This window comes from Balaenoptera physalus (genome assembly GCF_965194825.1).
Source record: "Balaenoptera physalus genome assembly, chromosome: 9".
NCBI classification, from domain to species: Eukaryota; Metazoa; Chordata; class Mammalia; order Artiodactyla; family Balaenopteridae; genus Balaenoptera; species Balaenoptera physalus.
In genome coordinates this window covers 17,370,408-17,389,145 of record NC_138888.1, presented here as the reverse complement: position 1 = coordinate 17,389,145, position 18,738 = coordinate 17,370,408, and the positions used below count along the sequence as shown (strand labels likewise).

At 45.1% G+C, this 18,738-nt stretch overlaps 1 protein-coding gene across 3 annotated transcripts in view; it reads left to right on the top strand.

Annotated features, from left to right (window-relative positions):
• SASH1 (SAM and SH3 domain containing 1) overlaps positions 1–18,738 on the top strand; it is a 251,572-nt gene that overhangs the window by 150,005 nt on the left and 82,829 nt on the right. For all 3 annotated transcript variants that reach the window (XM_082474432.1, XM_082474431.1, XM_082474433.1), the window contains exons 3-4: positions 3,676–3,726; positions 3,853–3,902. In XM_082474432.1, coding sequence (XP_082330558.1) covers positions 3,676–3,726; positions 3,853–3,902 — 101 coding nt within the window. The remainder of the gene's footprint in view (positions 1–3,675; positions 3,727–3,852; positions 3,903–18,738) is intronic.

Sequence of the window (18,738 nt, the reverse complement as noted above, 5' to 3'; positions counted from 1 at the left end):
AGAAGGGGCTGGTCTAATTTGGGGACTGGACAGGGAAGAGGGATGTCAAGGAGCCTTTCTCTGCCCATTCTTTTTTCTTTTTTTCCCAATAGTTCTTTTAATTTTTTAAAATTGAAGTATAGTTGATTTACAATGTGTTCATTTTGGGTGTACAGCAAAGTGATTCAGTTATTTTTATATATATATATATATATATATATTCTTTTTCAGAATCTTTTCCATTATGGTTTATCACAGGATATTGAATATAGTTCCCTGTACTATACAGTAGGACTTTCTTTTTTTTTTTTAATTAATTTATTTTATTTTTGGCTGTGTTGGGTCTTCGTTTCTGTGCGAGGGCTTCCTCTAGTTGTGGCAAGCGGGGGCCACTCTTCATCGCGGTGCGCGGGCCTCTCACTGTCGCGGCCTCTCTTGTTGTGGAGCACAGGCTCCAGACGCGCAGGCTCAGTAGCTGTGGCTCATGGGCCTAGTAGCTCCGCGGCATGTGGGATCTTCCCAGACCAGGGCTCGAACCCGCGTCCCCTGCATTGGCAGGCAGATTCTCAACCACTGCGCCACCAGGGAAGCCCCCAGGACTTTCTTTATCCATTTTATATATAGTAGTGTGTATCTGTCAATCCCAAACTCCTAATTTATTCCTCCTCCCCTACCCCCTTTCATAACCATAAGTTTGCTTTGTGTGAGTCTGTTTCTGTTTTGTAAATAGGTCCATTTGTTTCGGGTTTTTTTAGATTTCACATATAAGTGATATCATAGGATGTTTGACTTTCTCTGTCTGGCTTACTTCACTTAGTATGATAATCTCTAGATCGATCCATGTTGCTGCAAATTCTCTGCCCATTCTGACCTGAATCTGTCCTTCTGAATCATGTAAGCAACACCCTTTATTGCTGCACACATGACTGGTGCTCCTTCTGCCTGACTCTGTCACACTTTTTCATTTCACACTGCGCTGTGGAAAAAAATCTAATTTTTTTTAGAGATAAACAGAATAAAAAGTTGTCCAGCACTTTTTCCTTAAGTGTGTATGACACATTTTCAAGATTTGTTTCATGCTCTGTACATAAGGTGTTTTATCCAAGTGTGCGTCAGAACACCTGCTAGCTTTAACTCTTATTTGTAATGTTCCATTTCTTAGGCTCAATGGTAGGTCCACATGGGTTTCATCACATTCACAAGACCATGATAGAATGATAGTCTTTTGTATGTTTGTCATTAATATCATGTGACATCCATCAGTGTCATAATGGTGGAATTTTACCCATAGTCCATTCTGTTTTCTCACCAAACATCATATAGGTCCTTAACTTAGTGGATAATTTTACAAGCTTCCCCTCAATTGTGTAATATTTTTACTTTAGGATACGTTTACTCTAAGAAATGCCCCTTAACAATGATGGTTGTCTCTCCTTGAGAGATGAAATTAATAATGTTTGCTCGGAACAACATTATTTTGTGGCATGTTCTGGGAAAAAAAAAAAAAAACACTGGAAACATTATTGTGCAAGATCTCCTGTTAAACATATCCTGTTCCTGATAAAACAGATGTTCTGCATGGAAACAATAACTGGGTCCATTATTTTAATGGGGTGAATTTTAATACATTATATATCAAACTACACACCCAACCAATTTCCTAAGTAGCTACAGCACAGTCAAATGTCTATTATAAGTGACAAACTAACATGTGAAAATGAATTGTTTAGAATATTGGTTCCAGATCATCAAACATTTAATATGATTGTTAACAAGCATCAGCTTTGTATTCAGGAACGGGTACATTTTGCATAATATACCGTAAACATTGTGTTTATGGTGTGGAGTAACAAGTGATGCACTCAGTAAATAAAATTTATTAGAAAAGTGCAGATAAAAATGTACAATAAAAACAGGTAATTTCCTATCATGGTCTACGTTACCGAGTAATGTAGAGACTTAGACTATGAAGAAAGTTAAGAACAGAGGAGGGGAAGAGAGTCGAATCAGTTACTTTGTGTTGATGGTTATGGAGTTGGGTGTTAGAGAGACCATTTCAGAGGAACTAATAGAGTTGTGTCAAAATGCCAAGGCTTCCATACCGACTCCTGAACAGGAGGACTTAAGATGAAAAAATTGCAAGCTATACCTTTGCTTACCTCCTGCTGTTTAAGTTTGTAAATTTCTCTATGCGATAATGCTAAGAGGTTTGGTATCAGGGCATCGTGATTGGTTTCTAAGCACCAAGAACCTCTGAAATACATATCCCCTTTATTGATTGCACTTGAGTCTGACATCATACCAATTGGACTTGGAATGTAACTCAAACATTTCCATACATTGTTTTGAGACAGACTATAAATTTGATCATTATAAACAAAGGTGGCAATAAAAACCAGGAGGATGTTAACCAAAGAGAAGTTCACTGGGGCTTCACACCACTCTGATATTTCTTCATAACCAATAAGGTCCTGGGACTGGAGGTGAGGGGGTTGCCAGTCATTAAACACTTATCTCCTGTGGTCTGCTTGCCCACATCATCCTCTTCTCAGGTTTAATCACCTCAACACATTCATGTTATCTTCTGTATTTGTACCGGATTCCTGTTACCTTGTTTACATTTATACTTTCACTCCGAGTTACACTTAACGTTACTGTTTCATTGCTAAGTTTTAAAATATTGGTCTAGATTTGCAGTTGTCCTAATGATGAAATAGGCGACCTGAAAAAAAATGAACAATTAGATGCAAGTGAGAATTTGTAATTTGGATGATCTGCCCCCATTTCCTGAATGTTAGCTGAGACCAACCAAACAGTCTTCATGTAGTGCACATTACAGTCGTGAAGAAGATAGCAATCATTAAGAACCCAATAGGATTATTGGGAAACTCGTAATTAATCTGCTGGTTCAAACTTGCACAACATTAGTGATATTACTCACTCCTCTAAAACTGCCCACCATCCTGCTTATGACGTGCTGATCAGCCGGGGACCACCCTGGACTTGGATCACACTTTGATGCAAACCTCTGCTTTTGCACCTATTTAGATTTAAAATTTTTCTCTACTTATGAAAAATTATCAGTGTGGTGCTCTGTGCTCTATTTACTACTATAACTCTCATTTTCTTATAGCATATTCTAACACTTCTAATAGTGTAATTATCCTGTTTTGTTGTCAGAGCTTATTTCAATATATTATTTTTTATCACAGGTAACAGGTTTATATCTCTTTTTTTGCTTTCAAAGGGGATACAGTTTTTTTTTTTTAACCATAAAATGCATGTTATACTCTATGACTTTATCTCTAAAATTGTTTGAGTCCTCTGACTCTTCTTTATGACTTTGTGGCACAAATGGATCATAGTAAATTCTGTGTCCTGACGACGGTCTAATCACATCCAGAGCATCATTTCACCATTAACTCTCAGTACCCTTCAGTTAGATTGTGCTTTTTTCTTCTGCAGTAAAATTGTCAACAGTGTCAAGTGATGAAGTTTGGAAAACAGTTCAATTTTAAGAGGCTATGGCTCTCATTTTAAAAATAGTTTTTCCAGAAAATCTGTTTATCTCCTCCATCTCTTCCCATCATACCCTAGCATTTTCTAAATCCCCCCATCTCTTCTTACACAACTATTTGTCTTCTGGTGTGTGCCATGTTTGGAAGTCTCATTAAACCAGCATCTGTTCTGTTTTAGGAGAAACCCGAAGCCAGCCCAACGTCACTTCAGCTGCGGTCCCAGATCGAAGTAAGCACAGTGACTTGAATCATCTATTTTTGCTTCTGTCCTTTTTTTTTTTTAAGTGGTGTTATGTACAAATCAGATGAAGCCTGCTGTTCTGCCTGCACTGACGCTGTGAATCTTCTCTCCTAGGAGTCACTGGGCTTCTGTAGCACCGTGTCAACACCAGAAGTGGAAAGAAAGTAAGTTTTCTTCCTTCTGTCCAGGAGCAGAATTTCTAAGGTGTCTTTTAGGTCCATTCAGAGGGACGTGAAATGGGTGATCGTATTGTGCATGTACTACAGAGCTTGATGTCATTTTCCTTACGTGGTGTGTGTGTGTGTGTGTGTGTGTGTGTGTGTGTGTAGATGGGTGAGTGTGTTTTGTAATTCAGTTGGTGATGCAGAGGATTCTGCAAAGCGTTTATTGATTTTACACTCCTTATGGTAAGTGAGCTTAAATATCTGAAAGTGAGCATGGAGAAAAGGAAAGGACAGCTAAGTCAACCAAAATGGTTTTCTTCTTTTACACTGGTTTTTGATATAGGATGAAAGTCATAAAGAAGCAAAGTACAAAAATAGAGTACATTCCAGAATAAAACAGTGATTACAGGACCCTCTATGCACCTTGCTTTGGTGGGTGACCTTAAAACAAGGATAAATGCTTGTGACAGAGATGACAAAGGCTCACTACCCTTTCCTGTTAAAGGTAGTATGTTTGCCTCCTTGTCCTAACTTGGACCCTGTAATTTTTACTCTCATGGAAGATAATTCTATGTTACATCTTATATTTCCAGTATTTCTTTTAGGCCACTTAAAAAGAAAACAAAGCAAAATTTTTTTTTCCTATAACCTTTCCCTTTTCTACTTTATTCTATCATAATTATGGTAGAATGTTCTATTTATGATTTTCTGAGGTAAAGAACTTTTGAGAAAGTCCACATCTTTCAACAGACACTTCCTCTGGCACAGAGCCACTCATACTGTTTCAGGCCAAGAGAGGCGTAGAAGTGGTTTAGGCATCAAGTATTTCTGGAATGAAAAGCACACGTTAGGCGAGCGTGTGTGTGCTTTACAGCACAGCTCTGCCTAATCCATCCACGTGTGTGTGCTGCTGGCACAGACGTGGCTTCCAGGAGGGAAGGCTGCTGTGTGCCAAAGCTTTGGTTCTCACTGAGCAGCTTTGGATCAGGCCTGAGGAGTGTTAGGGGTGATGAGCAAGAGAAGACCAAGGCAAAAAAAAAAAAAAAAAAAAAGAGAAGACCAAGGCCATTGCCCACTCAAGGGTGGAAGGTAAATGTGCAGTAAATAGGAATTTCCTTTGTCTTAGTTGCATGTATTCTCCCAGGACCTTAGTAGTGTGGAGGCTGAAATAGCCAAGAGAGCTGAGTTGACATTGATTTTGAAATTGGAGGTACGATGGTGGTGTTGAACTGAGTGTGGGCAGAAACACTGAGTGAAGGGGCTGTGGGCTTTTCTGACCTGGTTTGCTACCTGAATGGCATGATTCAGGCTGAGAACTCAGGTGATCTCTCCGACTCTCTGAATCTTTCAGTGGACAAGAAATGTTCGCCTTTCCTCCTAAGAGGAAGTGACTCACCAAGTCACCAAACTTGTACTAATCTTATTTAGGCTGGGTATTTCTCCTTCCCCTCAGTTGTGGGTAGTCATTCTTTCCGTGTTTATATCTTCTACTTAGTAAAATGTGGCATGACGCTTGTGGCCCAGAGAAAGACCGACAGCCTCCTGAGGTTAACAATTTTGAGACACACACACACACACACACACACACACACACACACACACACACTGCTGCTTACAATCCCCAACCTCCCATCTGTAATACTACCGCTCTGCTTCAGTTAAATTAAATAGTTTATTTAAATTTAGTTGTTTCTGAAGAATTTGAAAATTTCAATCCATTTCATCCTCCACTTCCCTTTAAATGGTTTTCGAAAACAATGACACTCTTTTTTCTTTTAATTAAAAAAAAAAACTTTTGAAAAGTTTTTTAACTTACAGAAAGGTTACAAGAATTGTGTGATGGACTCCCATATAACTTTTACTTAGACTCACCAGTCTGCATGCTTGGTCTCTCTCTTCTACACATATACACACACTTATGTAATATCATTAATTTTTACTGTTACTTCACTAAGTTGCACACCTCATGACCCTCACTCCTAAATACTTTAGCACGTATCTCTTAAGACAAGGACAATCTTGTAGAGAACCACAATATAATTACCAAATTAAAAAATTTAATAGTGATTTTCCTAATATACAGTTAATATTCAAGTTTCTCTAGTTGTCGCAATAATAATTCTTATAGCATTTTTTTTTCAATCCAGCACTTAAAAAAAAATTGCTCATGGCATTTACATGTCATGTCTCTTGCACATTTAATCTGAAAGGCTTTCTTGGCTTTTCTTTGTGATATTTTTTGAGTGTAGGCTAGTTGTCTTGTGAAATGTTTCTTGATCTGCGGTTTTTTTTGTTTCTCGTTTTTTTTTTTAAGATTCAGGTAATGCATTACTGGTGCTGTGGCTTCCACAGTGCATTACATCATGATGTCAGTTTGTCCCATCGTTGGTGATATTAATTCTGATCTTTTGGTTAGAGTGATGTCTGTCAGGTTTCTTCTAAGAAGTTACAATTTTCCCTTGTAATTAATAAATATTCTGTGGGGAGATAATCTGAGACTATGTAAATATCTTGTTCCTCATTATATTTTTACCTAATGGTTTTAGATTCTTTTAATGATTCTTGCCTGAATCAGTTTTCACTGTGATGGCTGCAAAATGGTGATACTTATTCTGAAATTGATGATTATTTTGGATTTAAATCTTACAAAGTTTTTTTTTTTTTTTTTTTTTTTTGTCTTTTTAAACATGAGGTATCACCCTGGACGCTCAAGGTCAGATTATAATCTGAGTAGGTTTGACGTAGTGTTTATATTGAATGATTTGTATTTTTCTACTTGAAAATGCAAGTACTTTGAAATGCAAAATCCTGCTATTCTTCAAATGAAAATCCTTGCTGGTAACTTTGCAAGCCCTGGAGGACGACCTGGCAAACCAGTTGGTTGTGTCTGGTGAGTGTCTGCAGAGTCTCTGCCAACCAAAATATCCTTCTGAGTCAGCAGTGTTGTTTTATTGGCAGATGGTTTCTTCTACTTTTTATTCAAAAGGCAGGAGAACTCAGTAAACAAAAGTGGACAAATCCAACAGCAGCACCACCTTAGAAGCCGAGGCATAGGTGATGGCAACAGGTAATAGGGGAGCTGAGAGGTTGATGGGCCCTTCCAGATCCACTGTCCCCCCTCTCCCCACAGTTGTCTCAGTGGCCTCAGCACCCCTGCCCTCCCTTCTCCCCCAGTTAAACCTGTTGTAAGAAAAGTATTAGGCATTAATTATGATGCAAATGTCTGTTTTCTAAAAAATACGTCACCTCTCCCAGTGGTATTTTGCATTTCGCAAGGTTTAAAGTCTTAAGTTACAGGAATATAACTCTGGCAAGAAAACACCCAGGAGGTGGGTTTTGTGGAGGGAGACCAGCAGTGAGAATTCTAATATACCTGGCCTGACAGCACCTGGGTAGCCTGACAAGTGGGGGGCTGCTTGGGCTCTATTTGGCTTGGCCCATCTGGCGTCTAGATGTGCAGGACCTACATGGTGAAAGCAGGGGTGGACGGAGGGATGGATGGAGAGAGAAAGAGAGAGAGAGAGGGAGGGAGGGAATGGACTTGCCAGCCGCCCCCTTCCCACTCCCCTTCCCAGTGTGACAGAGTCCCCATTCATCCAATTTTTCTTACAGTCCGTGGGCCCTCCCTATGCTTTCACTGAAAATATAATAAAGGAGGCCAAAGGAGCTTTAGTTCGAACCTCTTCTATTTATATCTATTTGCATTGCCTATTGATGAGACTGTCCACTTTATTACACCAATCTTGGATTTGTGTTGACTGGTTGCAAAGGTGAATGTTAGTTAAAATTTTTGTTACTCACCAGTTATTCTCAAGAATAACTGAGAGCAAGCCGTTTTGGTTGGAAAACATCTTTGTAACGGTACCTGTTCGGAGTGGGTGTGGGCAGGGAATGTGTTGCCTCCATCCCAGTTCTGTAAGGATGGAGCTGTCAGCCACTGCAGTGCCTCCCACCCCAGGGAATTCTGTATGGAGAAAACCCAGGAGACCTTCTGTGCTTTGGATCCTGGCCCTATTAGTTAAGATGCATACCTAAGGAATAATTTCAGTGAGCCCAGATTCTTGCATCTTCCCATACATAGAAAGCCACTAAAATAATTAACTTGAAATGTCTGGTGTTTTTGGTGATTAGTAGTAATCTTTTGATGTTCAACTATGTGTTTTTTTCTCAGCCCAAAAAAAAAAAAAAATCCTATATATCCTGGTTCCTCCCTTGTCTCTTAGGATCCGTTCCTCAGAGCTCTCTGAGAGGCTGTCCCCTGGGCTATAGTCTTCAGTAAGATCTCCAAATAAAACTTGCAGCTTTTATGTTGTGTGTTTTTCTTCAGTCAACAAAGTTTAGTTACAGGTAACAGAAAGCCGGACAAATAGTGGCCGTAAACTAATACAAGGTTCACTAGATACATTCTTGTTCATGGGTAGGTCCAGGGCTGGCACTGTGGCTCAAGCAAGCCTTCAGGAGCTCAGACTGTCCTTTCCCTTTCCCTTTCCCTTTCCCTTTCCCTTCCTCCCTCCCTCTCTTCCTCCCTCCAGTTTTAAAATGCTGCTGCATCTTCCAGGAGGGAAGGAGAAGCAGGGTAAAGGGAAGAAGGTAAAAGGGCAAAAAGCCAAAAGCACTTCCCTGACAAAGCTGTCCTAGAAACCCTGTACGCCACACTCCGCTTTACCCCACTCATTTCTTCATGCAGCATCTGTTCCCAGAGCACCAGCTATGAGCACAGGGCACTGTTCTGGGTGCTCTTATTCCCATTGGCAAATGCAGAAACGGAGGCACAGAGAGGTTGATAAATTGCCCAAGGCAACACAGCTAATATGTGACAGGTCCCAGATTGGCTCCCACTTAAGAATTCATGCTCCTAACAACTAAGGTCTAATTCCAAAGTACCTGTAGTTGTATTGCTTACGCAAATAGAGAGGTGAGAGGTGAATTGAGTTCATGAGCATTATGTAAATAGCAGCAGTTAAAACCTCCACTTCAGTTTCCCTTGGAAGTAGGAACAAGTTTTATTCTTATATAAGCTGGGTCTCTCATTTATCTATAGAGGCAGGAAGGTCCAAAATAAATCTCAAAAACTTCACCTTAGCCAATATTTATAAACTCTTTTCTACTAAGTCTTTCACTAGAGTTGAAAATTCTCTGATTTAGTTCCCCTTTCTTTCATTACCTGTGGTGAAAAAGCCCAAACGATATAGTAGCATGATGGAAGAGGAAGATATAATAAAAGGGAGGGAGCTGTGTTCTGTGGTCGGATAAAATGGATAGAGTTTATAAATATTCTATGCAAGCATTTATTCCATTTGGCTTTCCTTCACTCTCGGAACTGTTTCATCTGGCAAGCTGGTGACTCTTTCTTTGGCCGTGCCACATGGCATGTGGGATCTTAGTTCCCCGACCAGGGATCGAACCCGCGCTCCCTGCATTGGAAGTGTGGAGTCCCAACCATTGGACCGCCAGGGAAGTCCTGGTGACTCTTTGGAAGGTGTCAACTTTCCTTTTTTCCCCCTCAAAAATCTGTCTTCCCCTCCTCTTTCCTCTAGACTCCAGAGAAGAAGCCCCAGCAGGCATTCATGTGTCCCCTTTGGTCCATCACCCACCTCTGTGTCACCTGCTACCTCCTCTCCGATTGCTTGCGTCCTGGTCACATCCACCCTCTGCCTGCCTGGATGCCTTCTCCCTTGATCTGCTCCAGGTGGGTGGAGCTCCTGCAGTCTCGCAGACAGGCCATATTCTCCCGCGGACACTGAGCCTCTTGATTGCTGTTCCTCTGGTGGGGTGCCCTGTCCCCTACTCCTACCATCCTCCCCACCCCCCTTACCTGCGCAAGCTCTGTTCAACCTTATTTTTATTATTTTTGGCCGTGTAGCACGTGGGACCCCTGCATTGGAAGCGCCGAGTCTTAACCACTGGACCGCCAGGGAAATTCTTCCATTCAACCTTAAAAGCTCAGCTCTGGTCTTGCCTCTCCCAGAAGTCTTCCCTGATTTGCAGATGGAGGTGAAGCGTCCCGCTGCTGGACTCTATAACCCCTGAGCTCTCCTGCTGCTGTTGCAGTGGGCTGCACTTATGAATGCTCCTATGTGGTGACTGTGTGTGTGTGTGTGTGTGTGTGTGTGTGTGTGTGTGTGTGAGTGTGTGAGTGTGTCACCTCCCACGCTAAGGCCAGAATCTTTTACATAAAAGGCTTTCAGTAATGTTGGATGAATGCGTGAGTGGGTGGGTGAGCACACACTGGTACATGCCACTTCTTCTCCACCCCATGAGAATCTCTCCATCCTCCCAAACCATAATTCCATTTCTCTGCCCTCCTAGTTGCTAAACTTCTCCCCTAAAGCTGGACCCCTCTCTTCCTTCCCTGCTGAGATGCTCTTTCCAAGGTCCGAGGCCCCTCCCCCTTGCAGATGCTTGTTGCATTTGGCACTGATTTTCCCTTTGGTCACGCTGCTCTCTCCGCCCTTAGTGTCCATGACTTTGTGGTTTCCAATTTCTCCCCCCTCACTTTATGCCCTCTCTTGGCAGCTCCCTTCTTCCCTGCCCACCCCTTACTCTGGTTGTTGCCCTGGAGCTTTCATCCAGCCTGCAAGTTCTCCCAAGATACCTACCCCACCCTTGGCTTTGAACTATTGCCTTGGGCACCCACGTCAAATCTACGCCTCTCCCTCTGCCCTATCCCCCCATCTGGTGACCTGCCTGTTTGCAGTCTTTTGCCGGATGTCTGCTCATTGCGATTCCAGTCACCCCAAGCTGCACATTCTTTCTTTCTTTCTTTCTTCCTTCCTTCCTTCCTTCCTTCCTTCCTTCCTTCCTTCCTTTCTTTCTTTCTTTCTTTCTTTCTTTCTTTCTTTCCTGTGTTGGGTCTTCGTTTCTATGCGAGGGCTTTCTCTAGTTGTGGCAGGTGGGGGCCACTCTTCATCGCGGTGCGCAGGCCTCTCACTATCGCGGCCTCTCCCGTTGCGGAGCACAGGCTCCAGACGCGCAGGCTCAGTAGTTGTGGCTCACGGGCCCAGTTGCTCCGCGGCATGTGGGATCTTCCCAGACTAGGGCTCAAACCCATGTCCCTTGCATTGGCAGGCAGATTCTCAACCACTGCGCCACCAGGGAAGCCCTGCACATTCTTATGGTAGAACATACCACCCCTTCTTTATCCTTCCTTCTCACTGTGACAACCTGTTCTTTGTCCATATGTCCCCTCTTTTGTCCTAGGGACCACTTTCCACACTTCACGCAGCCTTTACATCTTATTCCCGCTCTTCTTCCACGATTCCAAAACCTAACTGCCCAATCTTGTTGCTCCCTACTTCTATAACTTTCCCTTGTTCCCCTCCTTTTCATCGTCACTACTCCACGTGAGACCCTTAACGCTCTTCTCATGAACTGGAGAAGAGCATTCAGGAAGTTACTCCCTAAAGTACAGTTAGGCAATTAGGTCCCGTCACACTGAGAGGATGCTGAGATCCCCTCAGGGACACTTATAATTTAGAATCTCTGCAGGTTTTCACCTTCGTGATCAAAACCCGCCCCCGTGCCTCCTCCTCTCCACACGCGCCCCCCCCCCGCCCCCCATAGAGCACCAGCCCATCTTTACTGCTGCATCTGCCAGTTTCCCAGCCACATGACCCAGTTCCAGACCCACGGGACGCTCTTGTTTCCAAATGCCTCCTGGGTTGTCTGGAGTTCTGCCTTGAAAGCATTTCCTTCTTTTAAGTCCTGTTTTAAGGACTGCTTCTCCTTGAATGCTTTCTCAATCCCGTCGCCGGCTGTATTCTTTCCACCTCTTGGAATCCAGTATTAATTTTGTGTGGATTTGATGTCACTTAACGCACTGTCACATGTATCAACATCATCGTTGTCAACGTTATAGCACTGCTTCTTGGGTTATGTATGTGTATTGGGCACTGGTGCTAGTCACTTTTATTGTATGTTTTCATTGAATTTTTCATGAACTCATTGAGATACGTACTATTTTTGAGGATAATTACCTTGCCTGAGGTCCCAGAGCAAGAGACAAAAGTCCTAATCTGGTCAAAGTGCCATTGTAGCCTTGGGGTTAAGATGCCTGGCCTGAAAGCAGATTCTCTGGGTTCATATCTAGGTGCTTTCCTCCAGCTCGTCAGCTCTTGGATAGTTACTTACCTTTATATCTACAGATTCCACGACTATAAAATGAGGATAAACATTACAGGACTGCCCTCAGTAAGCTATCAAGCATCTAATAAGTGCTCAGCAATCATGTCTGTTATCATTGTCTGTCCCGTCTGACCCTAGTTCATGCCCTTGCCCCTGGCTCTAGCCCCTCGTGCACTTTTCTAATCCCACCCTACCCAGCATGATCGTGGGCTCCTTGAGGCCATGAACTCACTCTCTTCCTCTCTTTGGATTTTCTTTACTATCCAGAACAGTGGTTTGCATAGAGCAAATGCTCATTAAATACTTGGATCAAATTTATTAAATGCCCCCAGTACTTTGAAGTAAGATTAAAACTGGATTATCTCCAGGACTGGAATTACAGAAGACCTACTTTGGTCTCACCTGTTAGCTAGCATATGCCAGTGTCTCCCTAAAATGATTGCAGTGTCCTATGAAGTCAGTGCTTTCTGCTTGTGAATATTAGCATTAAAAAGACACCTGTTAAAAGCATTTTAAAAAACATGTAGTGGAGAGAATGGTAGTTTCCACAGATCCCCAGATCTCTTTCTAAGAGCTGCCCCTCCCCTTCGCACCCGATTCCATTCTGCAGTCTTGTTCAAGTTGTCTCAGATTTTTCCTCCTCTGTTAATCAGAAATAACAGACCACATAACATCTCCAGATAAAGGTATGGTATGGAGAAGCATACAAAATATTAATTTAAAAAATCCTTAAAATGTTTTAAACCTGCAATTTTGTTGGGAAAGTACACTTGTTTTATTTTATTCTTAGTAACAGATTTATTGATATAGTTCACATACCATACAACTCACCTGTTAAACGGTATGCAAGTCAGTGGGTTTTAGAATGTATATTCGCAGGGTTTTTTCGACCGTCACCACAGTCAATTTTGGAGTATTTTTGTCAATTCAAAAAGAAATCCTGAAATGTGTAAGAAATTTCATAAGTTCTTTTCGAAGCGGGACCTCCTCCTCTTCCTCAGTTAGCTCGTTCCTGGCGCCTGGACTTGAGGAGAGGGGCTCAGGCTTCATCCGTTTGTGGAAGCCCCCTGAGGGCAGGGGCTGAGGCCTGTGGTCGCGTGGACTCCTGTGTGACGGGCCGGGGCTCTCTTTCTCATTGGTAAACGTGAGCTCTAGAAGCCCACAGGCACGGTGATTGGTTATCAGTCCTCCTTGGGAACAGACCAGAGTCAGTGAGAATTGCTGATGAGGCCTGCAAGTTTGCTGGGAAATCCAGGTCAAGCCGTGTCCCCCGGAGCTGAGACTAATGCATCCCGTTTCCGCATCCTGTTTGTGGCAGAGCTTGGGGTGTGGAGGGGAACACCACTTCTTTCCCGTGGGGAGAGAGCACGTGTGAGGCGTGTAGCAGCCTTGTGGAGGCACGTTCTTCAGAATGGCTCACAAGTCGGTTCTGCCCGGTTCAGGTGGGTGTGTCCCCACTGTCCCCCCAGGAAAGGGAGGTGGGTGCTTGTGGCCCGTTAGAGCAGCACCAAAGGCGACTCGGGCCCCCAGTGTCTGGTCCTTGGAGCTCACAGGGAGGAGGGGGCGAGGTGAGACAGGCAGACAGCAAACTTAAGTTTCAGAAAATAAATAGGCTGCACCAAGAGCCAGGCATCGGCATATGTATTCTGTATTCCTTTGCTTTAATCAGTTGAGCAGTAGCCATCTGCCAAGGCTGTGGACATGAGGGCAAGGGGCTGGGCTTCCAGTCTGTCTGTGATTGTCACCCCTCCAGGCTTCAGCTCCCAGTGACACGGCAGTGAGTCTGAGTCAGGGGGTCTCCGGGTTCCTTCTAGCCTGGGCCATCCCTCCTTTCCTGACCCATTCCGAAGCATGCCGGGCACCGGCCAGCGTTGCGCGGGCTCTCCGCGTTCGCTGTCGCTGATGTCAGCTTTGGTGTTGGACAGAACCTGAGCCTGAATTTAAGATCTGCTAGTTGTGGGATTTGAATTCTCCAAGCCTCGGGTTCCTAATCAATAAAACGTGCAGGATAAAAGCTCCTTCCAAGGGTGGTTGTGTGAAATACCCAGTGCCGTGCCTGCCTAGGTCTAGGTAGGTGCTGTTCTCTCCACAGCTGCAGAAGGTAGGGTGCTGCCCTGCACGGCAGTGCACCTGTGGTTTCCATCCTGCGTCTCAGCAGACGGTGCCGGACACACAGCTCGTGGTGGCCACGGTCACTTACAATGCGCCTCTCCCCCACGGGCTTTCCCGTCCTTTCAACGCCCCGAAGATAGGAGGGTGGGGGAGGGCTGGGAGACAACCACCGCTTTCACAGAGCCCGTGCGGTCGCAACGTGCTGAAATGCGTGTTTGTGTGGGCGGCTGTGTGCCACACACGTGTGTGCTGCATCGCGCAGCATATTTGAGGGGCTCAACATTCCAGAACGCAGGGGCTCCAAGTAAGAGCAGCTGTGCCAGAATTCTCCACCTCAGCTGTTTCCCTCTGAAAACTCTATGGCCCCGAACTCCGGCTGGCGAGGGAGCCTCCAGCTGACCCAGCCCAGCTTGAGTCCACGTGCCTGGGCTGCATCGAGCGACTGCCAGGAGGTACTTAGCATGCAGAGGTGACCACTGATGATTGTCTGTCCTGCAGGAGAGGTGACCAGAACACTGGGCCGGGGAGGAGGGGGGCTATCAGTAAATAAATAGCTTTCCTTTCCTGGCAGGAATAAGGGAGGACCCATACCTACCGCTCGTGTGTGTAAATCCTCCAACAAAACTGTAATGTAAATGGCAGTTGTCAGTTAAGGAAACCGAGGTTTAGAAAGACTAAATGACACGCCAAGATCACGAGTCCAAACCTTGGTTGAGGCAGTGGTGGAATTCCAATCCAGGTCTGTTTATCTGCCAGCGCCAGGCCTTTATCATAGTCTCCACGCCCAGGACCACACAAGGATGGATGCACTTAGGGAAGACAAGTGATGGGCTAGGCCTCCAGTGAAGTTTAATTGAATAAACACTTTTCATGTTTCGACTGTATGGACGAGTATGCTAGGCCCTGGAAAGATGAACAGGATAGGAAAGCTCGCCGTCCTCTGACACCCCGAAGAAGACAAGACACAGTGATGTGATGCCCTGTGGGCACAGTGCAGAGGCACTGAAGGAGGAGGGACAGTCCACCCCTGCAGGGAGGGGCGGGGCGGAGAGCCACGTAAATTCCCTATCAGTCAGGCTTCTGTTGGAGAAGCAGGTGTTAATAGCATTTTGACCTCATGTGTCTGTGGAGGCTGGTTCCACAGCCCGGGGGAGGCTGCTTCCTCTTTGTCCAGTGATGTGGCCTGAAGTCAGCAGGACTGGCACTTGGGGCAGAAATGATGTGGGAAAGTGAGGAAAGAGGACAGATTGCCGCCTACAAGGATGGGCTGAAACCCAGTCGTCTTCACTACCGCCCAGCAAGCCTCCAATGTCAGCAACCTGCAGGAGGGGCTGGCGTCCTTCCCCGGGAGGGAAACAAGCCACAGGCCCAGGATCGGAGACCCCGAGGAGGAGACTGGGCAGGAATGCGAGCGCTGCAGCCCAGCTGCTGCCCTGCCACTCAGTGACCCAGGGGACACGTGACGACATGTGTTGGCCTCAGCAGGGCCTCATGCCCTGCATTGACCCTGAAGCCCAGAAAGAAAACAGCCACTACGCCGCTTCTGCTTTGCGCACCTCACATGAAACATCTCACGTGGCCCACGCTGACCCCGTCGGGGGAGGGGATCTGGGAAACGTAGTCCAGCTGAGCTAAGGTGATGGACTGCAGATCTACCACAGCTCCCCAAGTCAGGGCTCAACCCCGCTCCTGACCTTCTCTAAAAGCTTTGTCCAAATAAAACCTCACAGTCAGGATAACGCTTGAAGCATATCGGCTGCTTGTTTTATCTTAGTGTATTCTGTATTCTCTTCTGAAAATCTCACTGGCAGTACTGCTTTCCGTATTTTGGAGGTGGTGGAGTAGAAGGATGCAAGGAGGGGATGGAGAAGGAAGGATGGGGCACGCGTTTCCCATTTTCTACTGGGTTACAGCAGTGGTTCCAAGCACATCCGCAAGGCAGAGTCAGCTGGAGAGCTTGTTGAAGACAGACAATTGGATAGACAGACAATTGGACAGACAATTAGACGAATTGGATTCTCCAAATGTGGAACTCTGGAGCCTGTAACAAGTTTCCCAGGAGGTTCTCAAGCAGCAGCTTGGCTTTATGAACCTCTGCCAAAACCTGTTTCTTGTCAGTCGGATTGAAGCTGTGTGCTTCTTCTCCACACCTCAGTCACCAGTGGATCCCGGGGCTGCTCAGATGATGCTGGTGGACGTCAGTTATCGTCATGGTGTCCCTGGCAGTGCTGCCTGGTGTCCGAATCATCTCTAGCAGGTGCTCGTGCGTCACTTCAGATAAAGCCACAGAATCAGAAGGAGGAAGGATGTGAAGCAATCCGAGAGCAAAGTGAGACCAGCCAGCGGAATTACAAAGTTCAGGGAGGATGTCGGCAGCCCCTTAATGGCTATGAATGTGGAGGGCACGAGGATGTGACAAAGGAGATGTGTGGGGATTTAAAAATGAGATCTGAATGGTGACGGATGTTAACTAGACTTACTGTGGTGATGATTGCACAATATATACAAATATCATATCACTGTGTCATACACCTGAAACTAATATAAGGTTATACATCAATTGTACCTCAATTTAAAAAATGAGATCTGAGAAGATAGGAAAGCTTGAGTTCCCATTTTCATAGTATTTATAACATCCAAAAGTTTTTCATCAGCTGTGTCTGAAGGAATTAAAAGTGAAAAAAAACAAAAGAAAGACTGTGGCAGTGGTTGCTGTGGAAAGGACCCGATCCTTTGTGCTGCCAGCCAGGAGATGTAGGGCTGGCAGGTGGCTCCCACGTCCCTGTCCTAGAAGGTGGTTGGTCCCTGTGCCTCCAGCACGTGGTCAGGCCACCAGGAAGGGCCCTGCATGCCCGCAGCTCTTCCAGCTTTGGCCTTCAGAGGCGGCTTCACTGACTCCCCTGCTCCCCTCCCAACAGCTGACAGAAGAAAGGCTGGCAGCCCTGGACCCCGCATCCCTCCCCAGGTTCCCCTGTGTCCAGATGGCACAGCGGCCAGTGTGGCCGGCGTGGCTTGGGTGATGGTGAATGGGAGCCACTGTTTGTTTCCACTGAGAAAGTTCTGACCCGCTTCCGGAGCCATCGCCATGGAAACAGACTGAAGAGATCATTGAAAGGAGCCTCTTTTCCTCCTGTCTCCCCGCTCCCTTTCCCCATCCTGAGGCTCTGGCTGGTAGGGGCCAGCTCTTTGCAGCCTGGCTTTCCCTGCTGGTCCATGCAAATTTGATAAGAATACCAAAGGGTGGTTTTCCATACTGTGCCAGCCTCTGCTGGGATAAATTACCCCATATGCACCCTGTACCAGGCAGGGTGGCCGTCCATTGCCATACCCGTTCCTGAGCTGGGTCCTGCATCACGCATACTGATAACCAAACGGCCTTCCAGAGGAGCAGGCAGGTGCTTCCCTGTTGATCCAGCCAGCCTCAAATCTCAGCCACGTTTCCTTGCAGAAAAGCCTTTCTTGGACCACATATTTATTACACATATGCAGTAAATTTTAAAGGGGAAATAACTAGAAGGAAGGAATAATTGTGCTCTATTTACAGAATAAACAGCAGCCATTAAAAATGTAAACAAAGCTACTTACAGGGTTTTTTTTTCTCAATTTATAAAAACTAGCTTTTGTGGTGAAAATAATGTGATAAAATCCTGTTTTGTTTTATTTTGGTTTTGACAGTAATTTAGTATTTTTGAAGATAATAAAAACCTAAATAAAATGTAAAATTTGGGACTTCCCTGGTGGCACAGTGGTTAAGAATTCGCCTGCCAATGCAGGGGACACGGGTTCGAGCCCTGGTCCGGGAAGATCCCACATGCCGCGGAGCAACTAAGCCCGTACGCCACAACTACTGAAGCCTGCGCACCTAGAGCCCGTGCTCCGCAGCAAGAGAAGCCACCGCAATAAGAAGCCCGCTCACCTCAACCAAGAGTAGCCCCTGCCCGCTGCAATTAGAGAAAAGCCTGCGTGCAGCAATGAAGACCCAACGCAGCCAAAAAAAAAAAAAATTAAAGTTCGCATTGAGGCCGTTAAAGGAAGGCATTGGTTTTTACTGTTTACACCAAAACGAGGATGAACAGAAGTTCAAGACCTCTTTTTTTTTTTTTTTTTTTTAACGCTTTAATTTGTATGCCTGTTGAGGAAACATCGAAAGTCAGAGCTTGACCTGGGGCTGCAGCCTCCTGCGGCCAAGTCACAAACTTAAATTGCACTGTCAGTGCCAGTAAATGCACATCATTTTGGCTTCAGGCTCACAGTGTCGTGAATCTGGTTTTTAGTGGGAAGGACATTGGATTGGACATCAGAAGAGCTGAGTTTAAGCCCCAGCTCCGTGACTTAGGGACAAGTCACTTCCATGAGTACTCCAGGCCTCAGTCTCTCCATCTATGTAATGGGGCTGGTTCTTTTCAGGGTCTCTGTGAGCCTGAAATCTGATGAGATATATATGAATGTGCTTGATAAACCCAGACCAATGCTTTATAGAAGTTTGTCATTTTTACTTCTTAACAACCAAATCTGCAGTGTTGAGGCACACGGGGGCATATTCTTTTCATATAGCAAGGAGTCTGGAGGTAGGTATTCCAAGGAATTATTTCTTCTACTC